Here is a 21,911-nt window from a genome sequence, read left to right as displayed (position 1 = left end):
ATTTTGACGATATACTCATTTTTAGCAAGTCTGTTGCAGATCATTTGGAACATTTACGACAAGTCTTTGAAACACTCTGAAAAGAACATCTTTATATTAACAAAGGCAAGTGTTCTTTTCTCAAAGAAAAGACCAATTTCTTGGGATTTATTGTATTGCATCAAGGTGTTGAAGTTGACCCAGTGAAAGTTCAAGAAATTCAAGAATGGCTTGAACCATAGTCTTTCTTTGATATTCGTAGCTTTATTGGGTTAATGACATTTTGTCGAAGGTTTATACAAGGATTCAACACCATAACATCTCCAATTACTGAGTGTCTCAAATCCAAGACCTTTATATGGACTCCATTGGCGGCCAAAGCATTTCATGCAATTAAACAGAAAATGTCAACTACCCCAATTTTGAAACTGCCAGACTTCTCCAAAGTTTTTGAAGTAGCATGTGACGCTTCCCATGTTGGCATTGGCGGAGTATTGAGTCAAGAGGGTCATCCCATTACTTTAGTGAGAAACTCAATGAAGCTAGAAGGAAGTATTCGGCTTATGAGGTGGAATTTTATGCTTTGATTCAAACATTAAAACATTGGTGTCATTACCTAATCCATCACGAATTCATTTTATTCACTGATCATGATTCTTTGAAGCATCTCCATTCTCAAAGCAGGATGAATTCCAAGCATGCTAGATGGTTTGATTACCTGTAACAATTTGACTTTATCATTAGGCACACATCTGGTTGTGAAAACAAGGTGGCTGATGCTTTAAGTCATAGACCCCATATCCTTGCTATATTCACTGTCAACACTGCAGGTTTTGATGCCATAAAAGATGATTATGCAGCTGATCCGGACTTCAAAGAAATATGGACAACCCTACAAAATGGTTCTTTACCCCACAGGATTGATTTTTCTTTAATAGATGGGTACCTTACCAAGAATGGCCGCATATGTATTCCACATGGTTCACTGAGGGATTTTATTATCTTAGAGTTACATGGAGGGGGTTTAGCAGGGCACTTTGGGTTTGATAAAACTTTCCTCCTAGTAGCTGAAAGATTTTTTTGGCCATATTTACGTCGTGATGTGCACAAAATTGTTGCTAGATGCCGCACTTGCCAGATTAATAAAGGTACAAAACACAACATCAGACTCTATACACCACTGCCAATTCCTCATCATCCTTGGATTGATATCAGCATGGATTTTGTTCTTGGATTGCCACGCACCCAACGCAATAATGACTCTATCATGGTGGTTGTGGATCGTTTCTCTCGTATGGCCCATTTTATTCCTTGTCGAAAAACATATGATGCTTCTAATATTGCTACACTCTTTTTGAAGGAAATTGTCCAATTACATGGCCTCCCTAACACCATTGTTTTCGATCGTGATATTAAATTCATCAGCTACTTTTGGAAAACACTTTGGGCGAAATTAGGTACGAAGTTGTCTTTCTCTACTGCATTTCATCCCCAAACCGATGGGCAAACGGAGGTTGTAAATCGTAGTTTGGGAAATTTACTTCGATGCTTAATTCAAGACCATGCTTCAACTTGGGATCTCATCCTGCCACAGGCTGAATTTGCTTTTAATAATTCAGTCAACCGTACTACTAGAACCACACCGTTTCAACTTGTTTACGGCATGAACCCACGCACACCCTTGGATACAATTTCGTTGCCTCTACCACAGCGAACTAGTGAAGCTGGACTTGATTTTGCAGCTCACATGGTGTCCGTTCACGAGGAGGTTCGGAGGAAGATTGCTCTTCAAACTAACACATATGCCCAACATGCCAATCTAAGAAGACAAGATAAACAGTTTGCCATTGGAGATCAAGTGATGATTCGCTTACGCCCAGAACGATTTCCTCCTGGAAGTTACAACAAGCTTCATGCTCGTCGAGCCTGTCCATTCCGGGTTTTGAAGAAATTGGGTCCAAATGCTTATGTGATTGACCTTCCACCTAACTATTCCATCAGCTCTGTTTTTAACGTGGAAGATCTAACAGAATTCAAGGGTGAAGAAGTCCCTCCAAATTCTTTGACTGACACTCCTATTCGAATTCCTTCCTCTTCTAAGCAAGTTGATACTGTAAGTGCCATTTTAGACCACCAATTCGTGTCCACACGCAAAGGAGGTTACTACAAATTTCTGGTTCATTGGACAAATAAACCTATTTCTAAATCAGTTTGGTTGCAAGGTGAAGAGATTAATCGTCTCAATGTTGATTTGTATAATGCCTACGTGCAGAAATACTTGCCGGAGGCAAGTTCTTTGGGAGGGAGGCAATTGATGTAGTTGCATGGCATGCATGGACACTAGCATGGGTGGTTACTTCGTAACATGGGCAGTCACATGGTTGACCAAGTCTTTACTGTTTTATTGTCAGTTAAATAATAGCCCACTTTCCCCTGTTTATGTGAATAAACTGTGGAACATGGGTCCTTGATTTGTGTTTATTTGTTATTAGTTGTTGATACACGTTTGTTAGTTGCTTAAAATTCTCATTTTCGCTTCTGTATTAGATGGCTATTTAAGGCCCTGTTATGATGAATAAAGATAGATTAGTTTTAGTAAACTCTGTTATTTATTGGAGAGATTCCAATTAGTTCCCTCAAGATTTTGGTGAGATTCTGAAATCCTGAGAGTTAATTTTTTTAAAAGTGTCATTAAGATGATTGTATTAAGAATGGAAATCACAATGGTGACCTGCATCAGCATTGATACGGGAGCACAGGCAAGTGAAATAGTTTACTTTTACTTTGAGTTTTCTGTAGAAGTACAACTTATTTGCCTCCTTGTAAGAGACAGTTCCATCCATGGTAACTTTTTTGTTGCTCATCTATATTCATGAAGTGTTTGTTTTTTCCCTTATTTATGATTACCTTATTTGTGTCAATTTGATGTTACATGTGCGGATATGTGGACTGTAGCAGAACTAGTATGGAAGAGATACTGAGTGGGGCTTTTGGAAACACCCTTCAATGGCTAAAGTTGGGGAGTTAAAGGCTATGAACTTTAGCTTTGACCCAGTATCTTGTATTTTTAAATAAATGTAGCAGCTGACTTCCTTAAATCTATGTTTTGCCCTGATGTGGTATCATCTGGGCTGGACATATGAGACCCTTTGCTTGTGGGAGATTCAATATTATCATATCTTAACAACCATCTATCTGAAAGGACTACTAAAGGTGGCAAGCAATGGAAAAATCAGTTTGTTACACGCTTTTCTTCTTCTCCATGTTTTATTTATTGCACAGAAATCTAGTCTGCATCTTTTTTTTTTTTTTTTTTTTGGTTGTCTATGCTAGCATATATTTATTTTGGTTTTGACCATTTGTAAATGTGAAAATAGAAAAAGCAATCACAGGGAAACTGTACTCAATAGAATAATTTGTTATAGTGTATTCATTATGCAAAAGATTTGCTGAACTTTGCTTTCAACTTTTGATTCATTATACATATAACTCTCATCAGCAGTTATCAGGAATAAAATGCTATAGAACTCTGATTTTCAATAGAAAGTCTACTATGCAGTCTTATTGGTGGAGTACAGAATTAACTCGGCCTAATCTTAGTGAGTATATGTTTATGGTTGCTGCTGAAATTTGCCAGAGGGAAAAGGGAGAGGAAACATATAATCAGATAGCAACTGATATTTCCAGGTTAGTAACATTTACAGTTTTCGTTATAGTATTCCTCAAATTATTCCTGACATAATATCATCAACCTTCCATGACAAGATGACAGAAGAGGTAATAGTTGGAATTTGAGCAAGGAGAAAATTCTGGAAAATTGTTGGTTGTATTCTTTTTTTCATTTTGGACAGGACTGGCCTCTCAAAAGCCAGCTTCAGTGTTTCAGTTTCTTCAATTTCTGCCCTACGTTTTATTTAACTTTGTTTCTGGATTATTGTAATGATTGGAGTATTGTTGCTGAGTAATGCAATTGTTGAATGAAATAACCTTTTCCTTGACAGTCCACATCTCTTTCATTTTCATTGTTTGATGATCTGTCGATTGTGTTGTTAAATTGAGTTGGAGTTTGCTGGAGTTTTGTTACTGCATTAGAGTTTGGTTTCTTCGTGGTGAATTAATTTGCATTTTCTTCTTGTTTGGTGGAAGAGGGAAGAACCAGTGGTGGGAGTTACAGGACTGAGCAGGATGTTGTTTAGTAGCAGTGATTGAGTCGCCAGAAAACTATCGAGTACCTAACAGAATTATCAGTGTTGCATAAGCCATATACACCAGTCTTTTTAGCTGTTGTAGCTTCTAAATGCTATTGATGCTAACATTTTCAGAGTCTTGTTAGTTTACTGGTGTAGCCTCAATTTTGAGCACATTCAAATAGGAGCCAAATAGATTTAAATTCATAAAGTGTTATGTTGGAGATTATTGTTTCAATTATACTCAAACTTGTAGGAGACTAAGAGAAGGCTACAGATACTATCAAAGACATGAGAAGAGAAGTTCAGAACCCAAGAAATAGATACGACAGAATATTCAGTTGAGTTAATGAACAAGTGGATAACCTTTGTTTTTCCCTTTGTGGAAAAGGGAAGTGACCTGTAGGCTTACTCTGTATTTTAACTGTTTTCTGCTGACAATTGATATAGATAAGGTTTACTCTTGCGTTTGAATATGTTATGCCTGGTTCCGGTGTATTGAAATATTGCTCGAATGCTGAAATTTTAGGTGTTGGCAAGCCATTCATTTATAACCATACTTCAGAGTACGACAGCAGGTTTATTTTATAAAATCATTCCTCCTGTTTTTGGTATCATCCCCGACTATTTAATTTAGGCAAGGTTTGATATAATTCTAACTTTCATCTGCCAACTTTGAAAAACCTAAAGTTTTGCCTATAAATAAGTTTATATAAAAATTTTCAGTTAAATATAAAGGTAAAATTATTATTTTAATAATAATAATATATATATTTTATTATATTTTCCCTCCAAGTTTTAAAAACTAATGTCTTCACTACTATCTAAAATTTTCTAGTTTTAAAAAGAAATTTTCCTCTCAAACCTAGGGTTTTTTTTTTTCTTACCACCACTATCTCTCTCTCATTTGGATAACGAATCCAGATGATTCGTTTGGGTGTGTCGTCAACCAACGACTCCTTCATCATCCAAACAAAGTGTCTTGTCTGGATGATGCTTCATCGCTTTGTCTAGATTCATTGCCCTTGACCATGGATTAAATTGATGAAGTAACAATTTGTTTCTTTCTTTCTCTCTCTTCCGGATTTGTTCCAACATCTCTGTCTCTGGATTTGTCACCCTTGACAATGGATTGAATCGTCTAGATTTGTCATCCAAACAAGAGAGACGATGACAGTATAAAGTGAAAAGAGGAGGTCGCCAGAGACCGAGAGACAGAGACAATGACCAAAAAGGTGAAGAAAAAAAACCTTAGGTTTAGGGGGAGAGAGGAATGTGACTTTTAAAAATTGAAAAACTTTAGATAGGGGTGAAGTTGTTAGTTTTAAAAACCTGAGAGGGAATATAATAAATTATATATATTTTTAATATTATTATTAAAATGACGGTTTTACTATTATATCTAATTGAGAATTTTAACAAAAATTGGCTTATGAGTGAGACTTCGGGTTTTTGAAAGTTTACGGATGAAAGTTTGGAATTACATCAAACCTTGGGTAGGAATAAGTCATTTAGTTGTTTAATTTATTACTATATTGGCAAGGTAATCAGGACTCACTTCCAAATCAGGGCTTCAAAAAGTTTTCTCTACATATAAGTTAGATGAAAAGTCTATCATGGTTTCTATTTTAAAGCTTCATAACTCAAAAAACATCTTAACAAATTATAGAAAGCTTACAGATTATTTAACTAGTCTTATATTAGCATCCCCAAATGATGTAGCATGCACATACAACCTAATATCTCCCTTGTGCTTTGTCGGTGTAGGATTACCTAAGGTTGTCACACAAACCAAGCTTGAAGAGCTTGTTATAGGTCATACAAGGCTTTATGCAATTACAAACTAATTTACAATGCTTTTGGACAGTAGTAAAAGCCTTTGGTTGACACATATAGGTCGACACTTAAAAAGGAATTGTTTATATCAATTTGATTGATATTAGAAGCATATTGAAGAGCCAAAGTACATATGAACCAAATGGTGGCAACTTCGACAATAGGGCTACAAGTTTTAAAATAATCAACTTCAAGTGTTTATTAGAAACCTTTAGCCACTAATTTGGCTTTATATCTCTGAAACCATCTGGATTATATTTAATCCTAAACACCTATTTGCATCTAACCAAATGCATGCTAGTAGTGTGAAGGACAAGAGTCCAAGTATTGTTGGCTAATAAAGCATCAATTTCTACCTGCATGGTAGCCTTCCACTCATGATTAGAAAGTGCTTCAAAGGTAGAGGTAGGTTCTAATTCAAAAGAAGACTTATTGCTAGATTATTTAGAGACTGAAAAGGTTAAGTGTAGGGCTTTGGTTTTTGATCTGGTTAATATGGGATGAACATTTGTGATAATAGGTGAAGTTGAAGGTTTGGAGAAATAAGTACAATGATTTAACTATACTTAAAGATTGATAGTCAGATAAGAAATGTTAGAACCAATGGTTTGAGAAGGTTGAGGGCTAGTATTCAAGTTGATTGGTGCAGTATGATTTGAATGAATGGAAGCATTTGAAGGAAATAAACCAAAAATATTAGATAATGAAGAATTATGAAGTTGATGTTGTGTTATGATGGGACTATAAGGTAAATTTGAAACTAAAGATGGAGAATCTATAGAAAAAGATTGATAGGGATCAACTATATTGTTCGTAGGTTGTATGTTTAATGGAGCAGAATTAGAATCAAAGGAAGGTGTAGATAGCAATTGAGAACATGAAGTAAGAGATAAAGTATATTGAAATGAACGTTGCCAAATTTTATGATTAGAATTAGAAAGACCTTTTTTGTGGAAACAATTATGCATACAGTCAAACTGTGAAGCAAAATTTCTAAATTGAGGATCTAGTATAAAGGGAAACTCATTTTCATTAAATTTCAAACAAGGGACAATATAGATTTGCCCTTGGGATCAAGAAATTTGTAACCTTTGTGTTGTGTACTATAGCTAACAAAAACACATTTGGTGGTATGATACTGAGACTAGTGTTTATTATAGGGTCAAAGATAAGGAAAAACAACACAACCAACGATTCTTACCTCGAATAGTTAGGAAGTTTATTGAATAGTTTATGAAAAGATGAAGGGTGCGTTTGGTTAAAAGTTTTTAAGATTACATTGGTAATCTATATTTTATTCCCTTGTTTGGTTTGTCAGTAATAAAATATTACAGTAATCTTCTATTACCAATACTGACGTGATAGGTAATATAGGTGGTAATCTGATTACCACCTTCACCTTAGGTATTTAAAGATTACTGGGGTAATCTTGAGTTTATTATAGAAAAATTATTATTTATTAATTTTTTGAGATAAAAATAAATTTATTTTTAATTAATATGACAAATAATATAAAAAATATTTAAAAATAATTATATCAAAGGGCAATTAAGTAAAATATTTTACTAGTACTCTTTTATTACCTTTAACCAAACACAATAATTATTTATACCTATCAAATTTTATCAAACATAGTAATCATTTATACCCAGTAATCTTCTAAGTAATCTATCTTCAAGGTAATCTTTCTATTTTAGTAATCAAACATTACTCAAACCAAACGCCCCCGAAGTGGAATCAATTACTGAAGAAGGTAACATGTTTATAAGAAAGATAGAAGTTTGAAAGCCAACCACAAAAATTTCTGTGGAAGGCTAGCTTGAGCTAGAAAAGTTAAATTGATTTCTACAATTTGCCTATGTTATCTTTTGGTTGTACCATTTTGTCTGTGAATGTAAGGACAAAGATGTCTAAAAGAAATACCAAATGCCTGTAGCAAAGTTGATAAAGCTCTATGTTTTACCTCCTTAATCTAATTGTAAGAACTTAATTTTTTACTCAAATTGTTTTTCTGCAAGTTTGTAGAGAAATTCAAAAGCATAATTTGCTTCAGACTTACTCCTAAGGGGAAAAACCCAAGTAAACCTACTGAAATTTTCAATGAAATGAATGTAAAATTCATGGCCTTCAGTTGATTAAATAAAAAAAGGCTTCCACAAGTCAGAATGAACAATTTCAAGAGGTTATGATTGAGAATATGATCAAAGAAAAGAATTCTATTTTGACTTCTTATATTGACATGCATTACAAAATGAAATTTCAGTTTTAAGATCACATCTAACATTCATAGTTTTCAAAACATGCACAAGTGTCTTGGCATTGGAATGACCAAGCTTTCCATGCCATGAATTCATGTTAATTTTTGAAGTAGTGAAGATTACATTACATGAGTCATGAATACACTCATTATTATTTAAACCATGCAGAGTAGGCAACAACATTTTGTAACACTTACAAGTATGTCATAAGGTCATTATGGTTATTTTCTTTTATTATGTTAATGAATGTATGAATTTAGGTGAAATAAATGTTAAAATATGATTTTTAAGAGAAGAACAGTCGTGCATTAGGTGGACACACCTGTGTATTGGTTCTCACGTCAATTGGATAAGATATATGTTGTACTATTTGAAATTTAAGTGACACATGACCGCATTGGGCCGGACACATGCTCGTGTGTGGTGTTATGTGACAACAGTTTATATTCGACACATTTGCTACATTTTAGGGATCTTTATCCCAAATCAAACACATGCATATTCTTAGAAGAAAGAGAGAGCCTTTGAGATTGATTTTGCAGTATCTTAGAATTGTTCTAGTGACATTTTTCGACTGGGAAGAGGCAACAATTATAGAGAGAAAGAAGGCTTTTAATCATCTTGTTCTTCTTGTGACAACATTTCAGGTAAGTAGGCTTAAGAAAACTATAGGTCAAAAAACTCTAAAATAAGAAAAATGAAAAAAAAAACCTCAAATCTGAGAATTACACATAAAAAAACCCTAGAATGGGAAAAATAAAAAAAATTTGATCTGAATTTTGAAAACTATTTGTTGAAAAACCCTAGATGAGAAAAATTGAAAAACTGACCTGAATTTCTAAAACTACATGTCGAAAAATCCTAAAATAAGAAAAATAAAAAAACAGACTTGAAATTCAAAAACTACAAGTCAAAAAACCTTAGATTATGAAAAATCAAAAAATCACAATTCCCCCTCCCTCCCGAGGTGTTGATCCAACTCAAGATTCCCTGAGGAGAAAATTTTTCCACTAAGGTGAAGCGACACTATGAAAAATCCATATTTTCTGACCAAAATCTCATTTTTCGACTCTCATTTCAACAATAAACAAATCTACACCCACTATAACATAATAACCATCAACTAATTTATCTAAAACAAGTAAAAACAAACCCATAAAAGCAATTGTTCAAAATAAAAAAGCCTAAACTAATAACACTCAAATTCTTCATCTAATTGATAAAATCTAAATATCAAAATAATTCAAATAATACAAGGGATAATGTACTAACCTTTTTTGCCATTTTAATCGTTAAAAAACATAAAAAATGTTGTAAAAAATGCCAAAGTCTCTCACTCACTACCAAAAAAAAAAAGCCTTTAGTGACGGAAAAAAAGCGAAAGGATGAACATTCAGTCATTACAAGTACTATTTTCATGATTTTAGTAACTAATTATGTATAGCTTCATTAAAACTAAATAAAATTATACTTTTAACGATAAATTTTTAAATTTCTCACCAAAAAGCTTGTAAGCTTGTCGTTATTAGTGGGGTTAGACTCAAACCAAATTGGCTTAGTCTTAGTCAATTTAATTCAATTTGATTTGGTTTGAATTTGTTTAAATCAATTTTGTGTCGAGCTCAAACCCTTAACTCATTCCTAAAAGTCAAATCAAACTCTAACTAGAGGAAGTTCAACTTAGTTCCACTTACGAGTAAAAAATTATTCAATTCAATTTAAATTTTGTTCATAACTTGATTCAGAGTATGTCAAATAGTTCTCAAATCGATGTCGTTTACCAAGTGTTAGATAAACTACTATTATTTTTTCAATAAGCTACAGAGTAAAACCACAAATTTGAGTTATGAATTTGAATTAAATTTTTTAAATTTGAATCAAACTTAAATCAAACTATTTTTCTTTAAAGACAAACTTAAGTTAGGAGATATATTAGCTTAGTTCATTCTCTTTGCTATTGGTTTATTCTTCAACATGATCTAATTTGGTAAAGTTATTGTATTGGATTAAAAATAAAAAAAAGGGCCAAAGAAGTATGTCCCACCCAAGTTTTAGCTTAAATTCAAAAGCATATCCACAACAGTTGAAAAACCTAAACTTTTACTCATTACCTAACTTTTGTTAATTTTTTTTGTTAAAATGAGAGGTAAAATAGTTATTTTACTATTTATATTAAAAAATTAAAAAATTTATTCTTTTCCACCCTCTAGGTTTTTGAAACTAATATTTTATTTTTATCTAAAGTTTTCAAACTTTGAAAAATAACATTTTCACCCTCAAACCTAGGGTTTCCATATTTTTCAAACTCAACCATCTCTCATAACTTTCAAACAATAAAATAACCATTTTATCCCTCATTTTAATAAAAAGAATTAACAAAAATTAAGTCATAAATAAGAGTTTAAGTTTTTCAATTACCACGTGTGACACCTCAGCTAAAACTCAGGTCGGAAAAAGTCTTTCTCCCTACAAAAATTAAAATAAAGTGTGTTAAAAAACGAAAAACCATTTTCAACGCCCATAGCACATCTCCAATCGACCATCCGGTTTCCACTCTCCAACTCCACTGTAGTCTCTCCCAACCTAGAGCATTAGTCCCGAAATCTTACAAAATCAGCGACCGGCAACGACTGAGATGACTGAGCGAGTGGCGACTGACATGAGACCATGCGACGACAACTGAAAGGATGAATGATTGACGGACGACGAGGAGAGATGAAATCCGACCGACAGAGCCCAAAAGACGAATCGAGAGGATGAACGGCCGACTTACTACGATTAGAGACAATATCTGATTGAGAATCGAACAGAAACTGATAAATTTCTTAATCTTGTATCCTTCATTCGATTCTTTTCCAGTGGATCTTTTTGGATTTCATGTTTTTTTTAAGAAATTTCATCTTGTTACATTTTTGCGAAGTTCAATATTGATTAAATTTGATGCTCTGTCGAAACCCTAACACATTGCAACCGATCTTGTAAATAAGAAGTTGAAAATGTTTTCATAGTGTTTGCTTGTAAATTTGATTCTCTGTTGAAAGCCTAACACATTACCGGTTGTTTTTCCTTATTTATCATTGCAAATATTTATACGGAGCACTTTATTCTTTCAGCTGCTCGGGATATGATAAGAGGATTGAAGAACTTAACCACAAGGTATATATGTCATTTGACATCAATGATCATATTGTGTACGCGTACTTGGGCTTTCAGCTTAAAATTTTCAATCCTTGAATTTCCTTTCTGATCCAGATATAGAGTATAAATGAGTTGTTATGTCTGATGGAAAGTTATTGTCTGCCTTCTCATGTCTTTTCATTTTTAACAAGGTAAACTTATCTAAGTTTATTCTTGTGGCTACATTGTAGTTGTTGGAGCGATTTTCAAGAATTGTGGGGACATTGTCCATATGCATGCGGCAGAGAGAGATGTTTTTCATGAGATGGTTAAAATAGTAAAGAAAAAGGTGAGAATGTTTCTTGAGTAGTTTTTGTTGTCTTTCTGTGGTTTACATATTTCCTTTTGCCGTTGCTTGTTCATAGTTCTCATGATTCTGTATTGTAGCTGGTACGTGCTGTCGTTGACACCCAAATTAAATTCTAAATTCCTGTAACAAAAATGTAGTAAAGGAAAGTAGGGATCGATCCCTCGAAGAGCCTTGATTGGTACGTCGTTACAAATAATCGAAACAAAGAAATAAAAGGGGGGTTTTGAAGTGAATGCAAATTATAATGAAAAACACTAATTAAAAATTCAGTAAAATAATCTAAAAGGAATAAATCGATTTAACAAACCTTGGTCTTCGGTCACATCCACCATTGGAACTACGATCGATCGTCGAAACAAAATATCAAATTAATTATTCAAATATTCGTTGTGGTATTAAATTAACCTATCCTTCCTTACGATTAGTTAACCAAAAACATGTATTTCAATTAACCCTTATTGATTAATAATTCGGATACGATCTCGAATTTAATTAAACAATAGCATTACGAATTAGAAAGACCAACGAAGCAAGACGACACAAACGTACGACGTTGCATTTAATCTAGTTGATTATTTCCCTAGGATTATCGCTTCTGACGCAGCAAACGATAAACTTAGTTGCCACTTCGATTAGATGGATTGAACAATTACGGATTCAGCACCTAAACTAGCCGTAGATTATATTAATTGATAAACTAATCGCGCGCCTTAGAAATCAACCAACACAATCATAAACAAATAATTCAGAAAGATAATCAATACTCGAATAAATAAAAAAGATGCATTAAAGAACAAAAATAAATCTCACAATCATTGTAGTTCCATGGTTTCAGATCCCTTCAACCAAGATAAATTATTCAGCCACTGTAAACCATATTTTGCTCTCTAATTCTCTAAGTACAATGGTTGATAATTCTCAAATAAAAATAAGAGTTTATATATATTTTCTTCCTACTAAAAATCTGGAAATTGAAACTAATCCTAATCTCCTAATCCAATCAAGCAAAGTGATACTTATCTTCCCAAAAAGAAAGGAAAAGGAAAAGATATATATTTTTAATATAAATCCTTCTTCCAAAAATATCATTCCTTATTTAGCTCAATTACTTCTCTTTTCCAGCTGGTGATTATCCTTTTCCTAGGAAGCAAATCTTAATATTTTCTGGACTCTTGCAACAGATCTGGACGTTCAGATCTGCTTTCCGGATTCTGCTCTCATCTTTCACGTGCCCACGCCTAGTCTGCATTACGAAATTTCCAGTTTAATATGTCTGCTGCAGTTTTTCCTCTTTTTGGCCCTTATTTATTCCAAAATTGCTCAAATCTTCCTAAATGCAAAAAGATAAGTAATTCCATTAGATTAAATCAAATTTCCACACAACACAAGGGAATTATAAATCAAAATAGTAACAATTATTGGCCTTATCAAATTCCCCCACACTTATCTTTTGCTCGTCCTCGAGTAAAACAAAAACAAAAACAAAGCAAACACAAAAAATGTTCCATCAATCTCTTTTCTCACGATACCAAAAAGTGTGCATACCTTAAGATTCAACCCAACCAAGATTTAAGCATCAACACACATCATTATCAAACTTTACAAGGAAATATGCACAAAGACAAATCAAGATAATCGCATTCTAAAGCATGTATAAAGCTTTGGTGAATCATCCTCACGGTTATCACTCATATCACTCATGTGTTTAATGGTTCGGTGTTTCGCTCAGATTCTTCCAATGCAAACATTCTACCATAAGCTTGCTCATGCACCAAATCTCCACCACTTAGATTATATACATGCATAAATCAAAAGGACTTTATTTTAGGTTGTAATAGGGCTTTGGGTAAAGGTAAGGATTAATGGATACAAAAGGTTAAAACCATGAATATTAACAAAGTATTTAAACACTTAAGGGGAACAAAAATGTAAAGCTAAAGCCACCACATTCATCACATTTTCTTTGCTAATTGCTTTTGCCTTTCTCTTCTCTCTTTTTTTTTTTTTTTTTTTTGATGTTACTGCAGTTTTTTTTTTTTTTTTTTTTTCTTTTTCTTGAACAACTAAGAGAGTTGGGTAGCAAAGATAACAATATAAGGCAATCTCAATAGCACTCTTCATGCCAACTTCTTTTCATCAACTCTTCCTATACAATTAAGTCCCCTTTTCCCCCACACTTAAATTTCTCAAGACAATATATTCACCAAGCAACAATTTAAAGTTTAAATGCCTTGCTCATTTTCATGGTTGGGTGAGGATTTTTTTTTACTTGAAGGCTTGGGTTTGTAATATGGTTTTAGCACAAAGAATCAAGGGTTTTGTAAGGCTCAAGGGGCTAACTAGGGAAATTTAACATAGGTTGGCTTTTTAAGCTAAAGGGTTTAAACAAGAATGCCTTTATCATTTTTATGCATGCATATTTCAATGTGGTCTCGAAACGGTTCAAAGCAAGTTCTAGAGATATATTCACATGGAAGAATATCACTCATCAAAGAAAACATAGATTGATATGAATGTTTCAATCTTTTTCGGCTCAAAACTTACGGGGTAAATAAATTCACCTCAACTTCAAACAAACTCGAGCACTCAATTATCAAAATTTGTTTAAATGCATACCCCTAATTAATCTAACAAATCAGTGTACAATGCTCTCCTATTGACTTCGCTAAATTCCAAGGCATGCATACAAATTAATTCATTCAAAGTGAGATTAATGGACTGTTTAGCTGACTTAAAACAGGGAAGGATATACTAGCTGCCATATTAATGAAAATCAAACTTTATCCAGCAATGAACAGCAACATACACAGAACGCAGTAAAAAAAAATTTTGAGGCATAATAAAATAAGCATATCACATAAGAGGGCAGAAAAAAAACTGACAGAATACAAGAACATAGCAGAAAAAAAAAATAGAATTGAAAGACAGAGCAGTGAACAACACAAATACACCCTCCCCCCACACTTAAACCAAACATTGTCCTCAATGTTGAAGCAAAATAGAATAATAATAAAACTGAAATTTAAAAGAAAAAAAGAAGAAGAAACTTCTCTGGTTTTGTGGAGACGGAAGAACAATTTGAATTATGGAGATGGAGGAGATGGCGGCGTGAATCCTTGCGAATTGAAAAAGGCGAGCAGATTACGCTCCATACGGTCTAATTTCCGTTCACATCTCTGCAGTTGGGTTCCTATACTGTCGAATGAATGAGCATGGGAAGATGATGGAAGATCTCCTTGTGATTGGGTAATGTTGGGAGCTGCTTCTGCTTGCGTTCTGGGCTGCCTATGTGGCCTGGAATGAGGCGGTGCTGCTGGTCCAGGTGGCAGGAAGCTGAAACTACCATCTGCTTATTGTCTTACAATCCCCATCCTGTCTAAACAAGTCATATCCAATGGTTCTACCTCACAAGCAGTATGCATGTTATGATTAGAAATATCTAATAAACCCAAGTTAACGGCTAATTTAGTAATATATGAACCAAGGATCAAGGGTTTATTCTTTTTCTGGACCACTGACTGGAATTGGGTGAGTAACCAAAAGCCTAAATTAACCTGAATGTTATGCTCCAGACACCATAAAAAATAAAACTCAACTTTGGAAATGGTACCTGCACTATCCCTCATTCCAGAAAAATTAAAAGCTAAGAATCGTTGTAAATATTTGAACACGGGGCTTTTTAAATACGAACTCTTAGAAGCACTAGGATTATAAGGAGCAACATCAACTGACCATTCATGCCATAATTCAGTAGGACTAAAACCAGGATTGTAATCACAGTGGGATCGTACGTAGCGCTCACTCTTTTCATCCTCTTTGTTCAACAACCCCAAAGCAATGTTAAAATCAGAAATTGAACATGAACATTCTTTCCCCATTATCCTAAACTCAACTATCCCCTTGGTATACAAATGAAATTCCTCAGCAACATTAAACTGAAATGTTGTATAAAATTCACGGGTGAGTTCAATAAACGCAGGGCAGTCCACATATACATAATTTTGCCAATTCAATCTATTCACTAGCTCATCAATTTCATTACGAATTCCTAATTGCTCAAGAGTGGGAGTGTGAATATACTTACATGGGTAGATTTTTCGCTCACACATGGACCCATACCGTTGTTGGTCTTGTGCATCAATGAATGTATTAAAGCCGCCTAATTTGAGTTGTAGGCTGCTGGAGATTTCCAATTGCTTCCCTTTTTGAGTGCGCGAACGTGGACCCGAGCGGACGGAAGCCGTGGTGGTCGGTGGTGGCTGAGGTGACGGTGAATGGAGTGATGGTGGAGGCGTTTCATTCGTCGGAGATGGTGTGGACTGTGGCACGCTATTGCTCGGTGACTCGTCAGAATCGGACAACAGCTCGGGTGTGGATGGTCTCCGATGGCCGGATTTTGCTGCTTGATGATGCTGAGAACGAGTTCGGACCATGGTGTTCGGAATGGAGGAAAGGGGGCTGCTAGGGTTTCGTTTTAGGTGGAGAGGAATTTTGGAGGCAAGTGTTTGTCGCTTATGTCTCTGAAGCAATTAACCCAGCTCTTTTAATCACACAAATTCACATGGCCCCCTTGGTTTCAAGCAAATATCAAAGCCAAAAGTTGGACTTTTGACAGAAATACATAACCCAGCTCCAGATTACCAAAGTGCAGATTCCTCCCCTCGTGAACATTTACAGAAGGCTAATTGAGACTGGCAGGAGGAAGAAGACGATTGAACAGTAACCTGAAAATAAATTAAAATAAACCCAATAAAAAAAATCATAAAATAATTGCTAATTGACTATCTAAACATCCTAAAACCGAAATTAAAAACGAAAGATTGAACACATAAACCGAAATTAACGCAATTGTTGAGAAAATTAAAATTGAAACATTAATCAAAATTAAGCTTGGGTTGCCTCCCAAGTAGCGCCTTTGTTTACAGTCGTCGGCTCGACGTAATGCCTTCATCTATTCATCCATGTACACGGGATCTTTCAGCTCCACTTCTCCAACGTTTTCAGTCGGTACTCCTTCGTAAAACATTTTGAGTCTGTGGCCATTAACTTTAAATACTTTCGATGTCGTTAAGCTCTGAATCTCCACTGCACCATGAGGAAGAACGTTAGTAACAACGAACGGCCCAATCCAACGAGAACGTAATTTACCTGGAAATAATCGAAGTCTTGAATGATAAAGGAGAACTTTTTGGCCAAGTGAAAATTCCTTTCTGGAAATCATTTTGTCATGGAAAGCTTTTGTTTTCTCCTTGTAAATTCTAGCATTCTCGTACGCGTCATTGCGAATTTCTTCTAATTCTTGCAGCTGTAATTTCCTATGTTCGCCACTCTCATCCAACTTCATATTGCAATGCTTGACAGCCCAATATGCTCTGTGTTCTAATTCAACTGGAAGATGACAGGCCTTACCGAATATTAACCTATACGGCGACATCCCAATTGGCGTTTTGTATGCTGTTCTGTATGCCCACAACGCATCTTCCAATCGCAAACTCCAATCCTTTCTGGTCGAACCAACTGTTTTCTCTATAATTGATTTAATTTCTCGATTCGAAACCTCAGCTTGTCCGCTAGTTTGTGGATGGTACGCCGTAGCAATCTTGTGTGTTACACCATATTTTTTTAGCAGCGCCTCTATTGTTCGGTTGCAAAAATGTTTCCCTTGATCGTTAATTAGAGCCTTCGGAATGCCGAACCTGCTGAATATGTTAGATTTAAGGAAACCTGAAACAACTTTAGAGTCATCAGTTCGGGTAGCTTTCGCTTCTACCCATTTCGAGACATAATCAACTGCCAATAAAATATAGACGTAACCAAACGAAGATGGAAAAGGCCCCATGAAATCAATACCCCAAACATCAAAAATTTCGCAAACTAAAATAGGAGTTTGAGGCATTTCATTTTTCTGCGAAATATTACCTGTTTTCTGACATCGTTCACAAGATTTACAAAATAAGTACGTGTCTCGAAATAAAGTTGGCCAGAAAAATCCACTATCCAGAATTTTTCTTGCTGTCCGTTTTGCTCCAAAATGGCCTCCACAAGCATACGAATGGCAGAAGGTAATAATAGAAGAAATTTCAGTTTCAGGTACGCACCTTCTAATAATTTGATCAGTGCAACGTTTCCATAGATATGGATCGTCCCATACATGATACTTTGCATCATTTTTCAGTTTATCTCTTTGAGCCTTAGATAAATCAGTTGGCAGTGTGTTAGTAACTAAATAATTCACCATGTGTGCGTACCAGGGCAGCCTGCAGCTTGCTGAAAATAATTGCTCATCAGGAAATTGCTCCTGCAGATCCTGCTCTGTTTTAACATGAACCAGACGGCTTAAATGGTCAGCAACACGATTTTCTTGTCCAGCTTTATCCTTGATCTCCAGGTCGAATTCACTCAGCAGCAGAACCCATCTTATAAGCCTTGGTTTTGCCTCTTTCTTTGTAATCAAGTACCTAAGAGCTGCATGATCAGAGTAAATAACCACTTTAGTACCCAATAAATAAGAACGAAATTTTTCTAATGCAAAAACAACAGCCAAGAGTTCTTTTTCAGTGGTCGAATAATTTTTTTGTGCATCATTTAAGGTCATTGATGCATAATATATGGCATGTGGCACCCTTCCAACTCGCTGCCCCAACACGGCTCCTACGGCGTAGTCACTTGCATCACACATTATTTCAAACGGAAGACTCCAATCTGGTGGCTGGATTATTGGTGCAGAAGTCAACAGCTGCTTCAATTTGTCAAATGCCTTTTTACAGTTTTCATCAAACTCAAAAGTCACCTCTTTCTGCAGCAGCTTACATAATGGCAACGCAATACGTGAAAATTCTTTAATAAAACGTCGGTAAAAACCTGCATGGCCAAGAAAAGAACGAACTTCCCGCACACTAGCGGGGTAAGGTAAAGATTGAATAATATCAACTTTAGCCTTATCTACCTCAATACCCCCAGCTGAAACTACATGCCCTAAAACTATACCTTGCTCAACCATAAAATGACATTTTTCAAAATTTAAAACAAGGTTAGTTTCAATGCATCTTTGTAACACAAGTGTGAGATTCTGCAAACAATTATCAAATGAGTCTCCGTGAACAGTAAAATCGTCCATAAAAATTTCGATAATGTGCTCAACATAATCTGAAAATATACTTACCATACACCTTTGAAAAGTAGCCGGCACATTACAAGCTCCAAATGGCATTCGTCGATATGCAAAAGTTCCAAATGGACATGTGAAGGTTGTCTTCTCTTGATCTTCGGGAGCAATTGCAATCTGAAAATATCCTGAAAAACCATCTAGAAAACTATAATAAGCTCGGCCAGCCAACCTTTCCAACATTTGATCAATAAATGGTAACGGAAAGTGATCTTTACGGGTTACCGAATTTAATTTCCTATAACCTATACAAACCCGCCACCCATTCTGAACTCGAGTAGGCACCAATTCATCATTCTGATTTTTTACCACTGTGATGCCGGTCTTCTTCGGAACGACTTGAACAGGGCTGACCCATTCGCTGTCTGAAATAGGATAAATTACTCCAGCTTGAAGCAACTTTAAAATTTCCTTCTTTACCACTTCCATCATTGGCGGATTCAACCTCCTTTGTGGCTGTTGAATTGGTTTAGCTCCTTCTTCAAGATGAATTCGATGCATGCACGTAGAGGGACTGATTCCTTTTATGTCGGCAATGGTCCATCCTATGGCTGTTTTATGCTTCTTCAAAATCTGTACCAATTTTTCCTCTTGCTGCTTAATTAACTTGCTGGAAATAATCACTGGTAAGGTCTCCCCATCTCCAAGGTACACATATTTTAGGTGATTTGGAAGAGGTTTCAGCTCCAGTTCTGGTGCCTGCAAAACAGAAGGTATCAATTTTTCGTTAGATACTGGCAGCTCAATATAAGATAAATTATTTGTATTTTTCAGCTCTTTGCACTCATTTATCGCTGCTACTGTATTCTGCACATCTGAAATTAATTTAGGTTCATCTCTTTCTTCCAAAATATTGTCTTGGTTAGCTGCTTCCAACTCATCTTCAGCATCAAAAATTTCCTGCGCTAGAGAATCAATTAAATCAACTGAATACACAGGAAAATCCACGTCAGGATATTTCATAACATCATAAATATTAAATTGGACAGCTTCTCCATCAAATTCCATGGTCAGTGTGCCTTTATGCACATCAATTTTCGTTTTAGCAGTTTTCAGAAAAGGTCTTCCCAACAAAATAGGTGCAGATTGGTCATTATTTTCCATATCAAGAACATAAAAATCAGCTGGAAAAATTAATTTATCATTAACCTGAACAAGAACATCTTCAATTAATCCTTTCGGATATGTATTCGATCTATCAGCCAACTGAATAACTACACCAGTTTGTTCTAAAGGACCCAGTTTAAGAGCAGAATAAATGGAATATGGCATTACATTAATGGATGCTCCTAAATCTAACATGGCCTTTTCAATTTTTGTTTCTCCTATGGTGCAAGGGATGCAAAACATACCTGGATCTTTGCATTTTTCAGGAAGCCTCTTTCGAATTATGGCTGAAACATTTTCTCCTACCTTTATTTTTTCATACCTTTTGAGTTTTTGCTTTCTTTTCAATGTACACAGCTCTTTCAAAAATTTAGCATAGTGAGGCACTTGTTTTATTGCATCAAACAGTGGGATATTGACTTCACACTTCCGAAAGGTCTCATATAAATCCGCATTGCTTTCGCACTTCAGTTTTAAAGCTTCAGGGAAAGGAGGAACAGGTTTGTATTCGCTGAAAGGAGGATATTTACCTATCGCTACCTTTTCGGAAGGATTCTTTTCTACTACCGTTTCCTCTCTGTTTTCTGCTTTTTGTGTTGGTACAGGTGGTACAGGTGGTTCTTTAATTGGCATCTCCAACTCTTTTCCACTTCTCAACACTATGGCGCTAGCATTCTCCTTTGGGTTCACCACAGTTTGCGACGGTAGTTTACTTGAATTTTGTGCTTCCAGCCTACTGATTGCAGTAGCCATCTGACTCATTTGATTCTCCAAATTTTGAATACTGGTTCTTGTTTCCTGCTGAAATTTCACAGTATTAGTAGCCATAGTTTTAACAATATCTTCAAGAGTGTACCTGAACCAGAATTTTGGGTTGGTTGCTGCTGTCTAGGAACATAGGGCTGCTGATACGACTGAAAATTATTTGAAGGCTGATTCGTATTTGCATTCCCATAACGAAAATTAGGATGATCTCTCCAACCGGAATTGTAGGTATTCGAATAGGGATTATAATTATGATTTCGTTGCTGCTGTCCTAAAAATCCACCCACTGCATTAGCATGTTCAGAGCAGTCCTCCTGAAGTGTTGGGCACATATCAGTTGGATGTCCTCCTGCTGAACAGATTCCGTAAACTTTCGCTACCTCTGTTTTTCCTACAGCCATTTGACGTACAAGAGTAGTTAGATCATCAAGTCGGCTTTCAAGAGAAGATATATTTACCTCATTGACGCGCCGAGACGAATGGTCTAATCTATTTCCAAATTGTTGTGAATTTGACGCCATATTTGCAATTAAATTCCGGGCTGCTTTAGGTGTTTTGTCAGCCAATGCTCCACCACTTGCTGCATCAATCATATTTCTCTCATTCGATAAAAGTCCTTCATAGAAATATTGAATAAGCAGCTGGTCACTAATTTGGTGATGTGGACAGCTTGCACAAAGTTTTTTAAAGCGCTCCCAATATTCGTATAAAGATTCTCCCGTATGCTGCCGAATGCCACAGATTTCTTTCCTTATGCTGGCTGCTCTTGATGCTGGAAAAAATTTCTGCAAAAATAATCTTTTCATCTCATGCCAAGTAGTGATACTTCCAGCGGGTAGATAATACAACCAATCTTGCGCATCATCTTTCAAAGAAAATGGAAAAGCCCTCATCTTGATTTGTTCTTCGGTTACTCCATTCGGTTTCATTCCGGTGCACACCACATGAAATTCTTTTAAATGTTTATGAGGATCTTCACCTGCGGAACCACGAAAAATAGGTAAAAGATGAATTAGTCCAGATTTTAATTCGAAGGTGGCATTAACATCTAAATTCGGAAAAGTAATGCAGTGTGGTTGTTGATTTAAATTTGGAGCAGCAAGCTCTCTTAAAGTCTGATTTTCAGC

The 21,911-nt window shown here is 35.4% G+C and overlaps 1 protein-coding gene and 1 non-coding gene across 2 annotated transcripts; one reads left to right on the top strand and one right to left on the bottom strand.

The window, feature by feature from the left end:
* Positions 1-16,698: 16,698 nt before the first annotated feature.
* LOC123203456 lies at positions 16,699-21,809 on the bottom strand (the record flags this gene model as incomplete). Its single annotated transcript, XM_044619809.1, has 4 exons — positions 16,699-18,693; positions 19,168-20,574; positions 20,623-20,817; positions 21,102-21,809. Coding segments are annotated over 4 exons (4,305 nt in total), but the record flags the coding sequence as incomplete, so codon positions are not given.
* On the top strand, positions 21,436-21,542 carry LOC123203787. The gene has a single exon (XR_006499368.1). It is a non-coding gene; the product is annotated as a small nucleolar RNA R71 (small nucleolar RNA).
* Positions 21,810-21,911: the final 102 nt, after the last annotated feature.

The sequence above is a fragment of the Mangifera indica genome, chromosome 19 (genome assembly GCF_011075055.1).
Source record: "Mangifera indica cultivar Alphonso chromosome 19, CATAS_Mindica_2.1, whole genome shotgun sequence".
Classification (NCBI taxonomy): Eukaryota; Viridiplantae; Streptophyta; class Magnoliopsida; order Sapindales; family Anacardiaceae; genus Mangifera; species Mangifera indica.
Note: the sequence above shows the minus strand (reverse complement) of the source record. Positions and strands in the feature narration are given on the sequence as shown.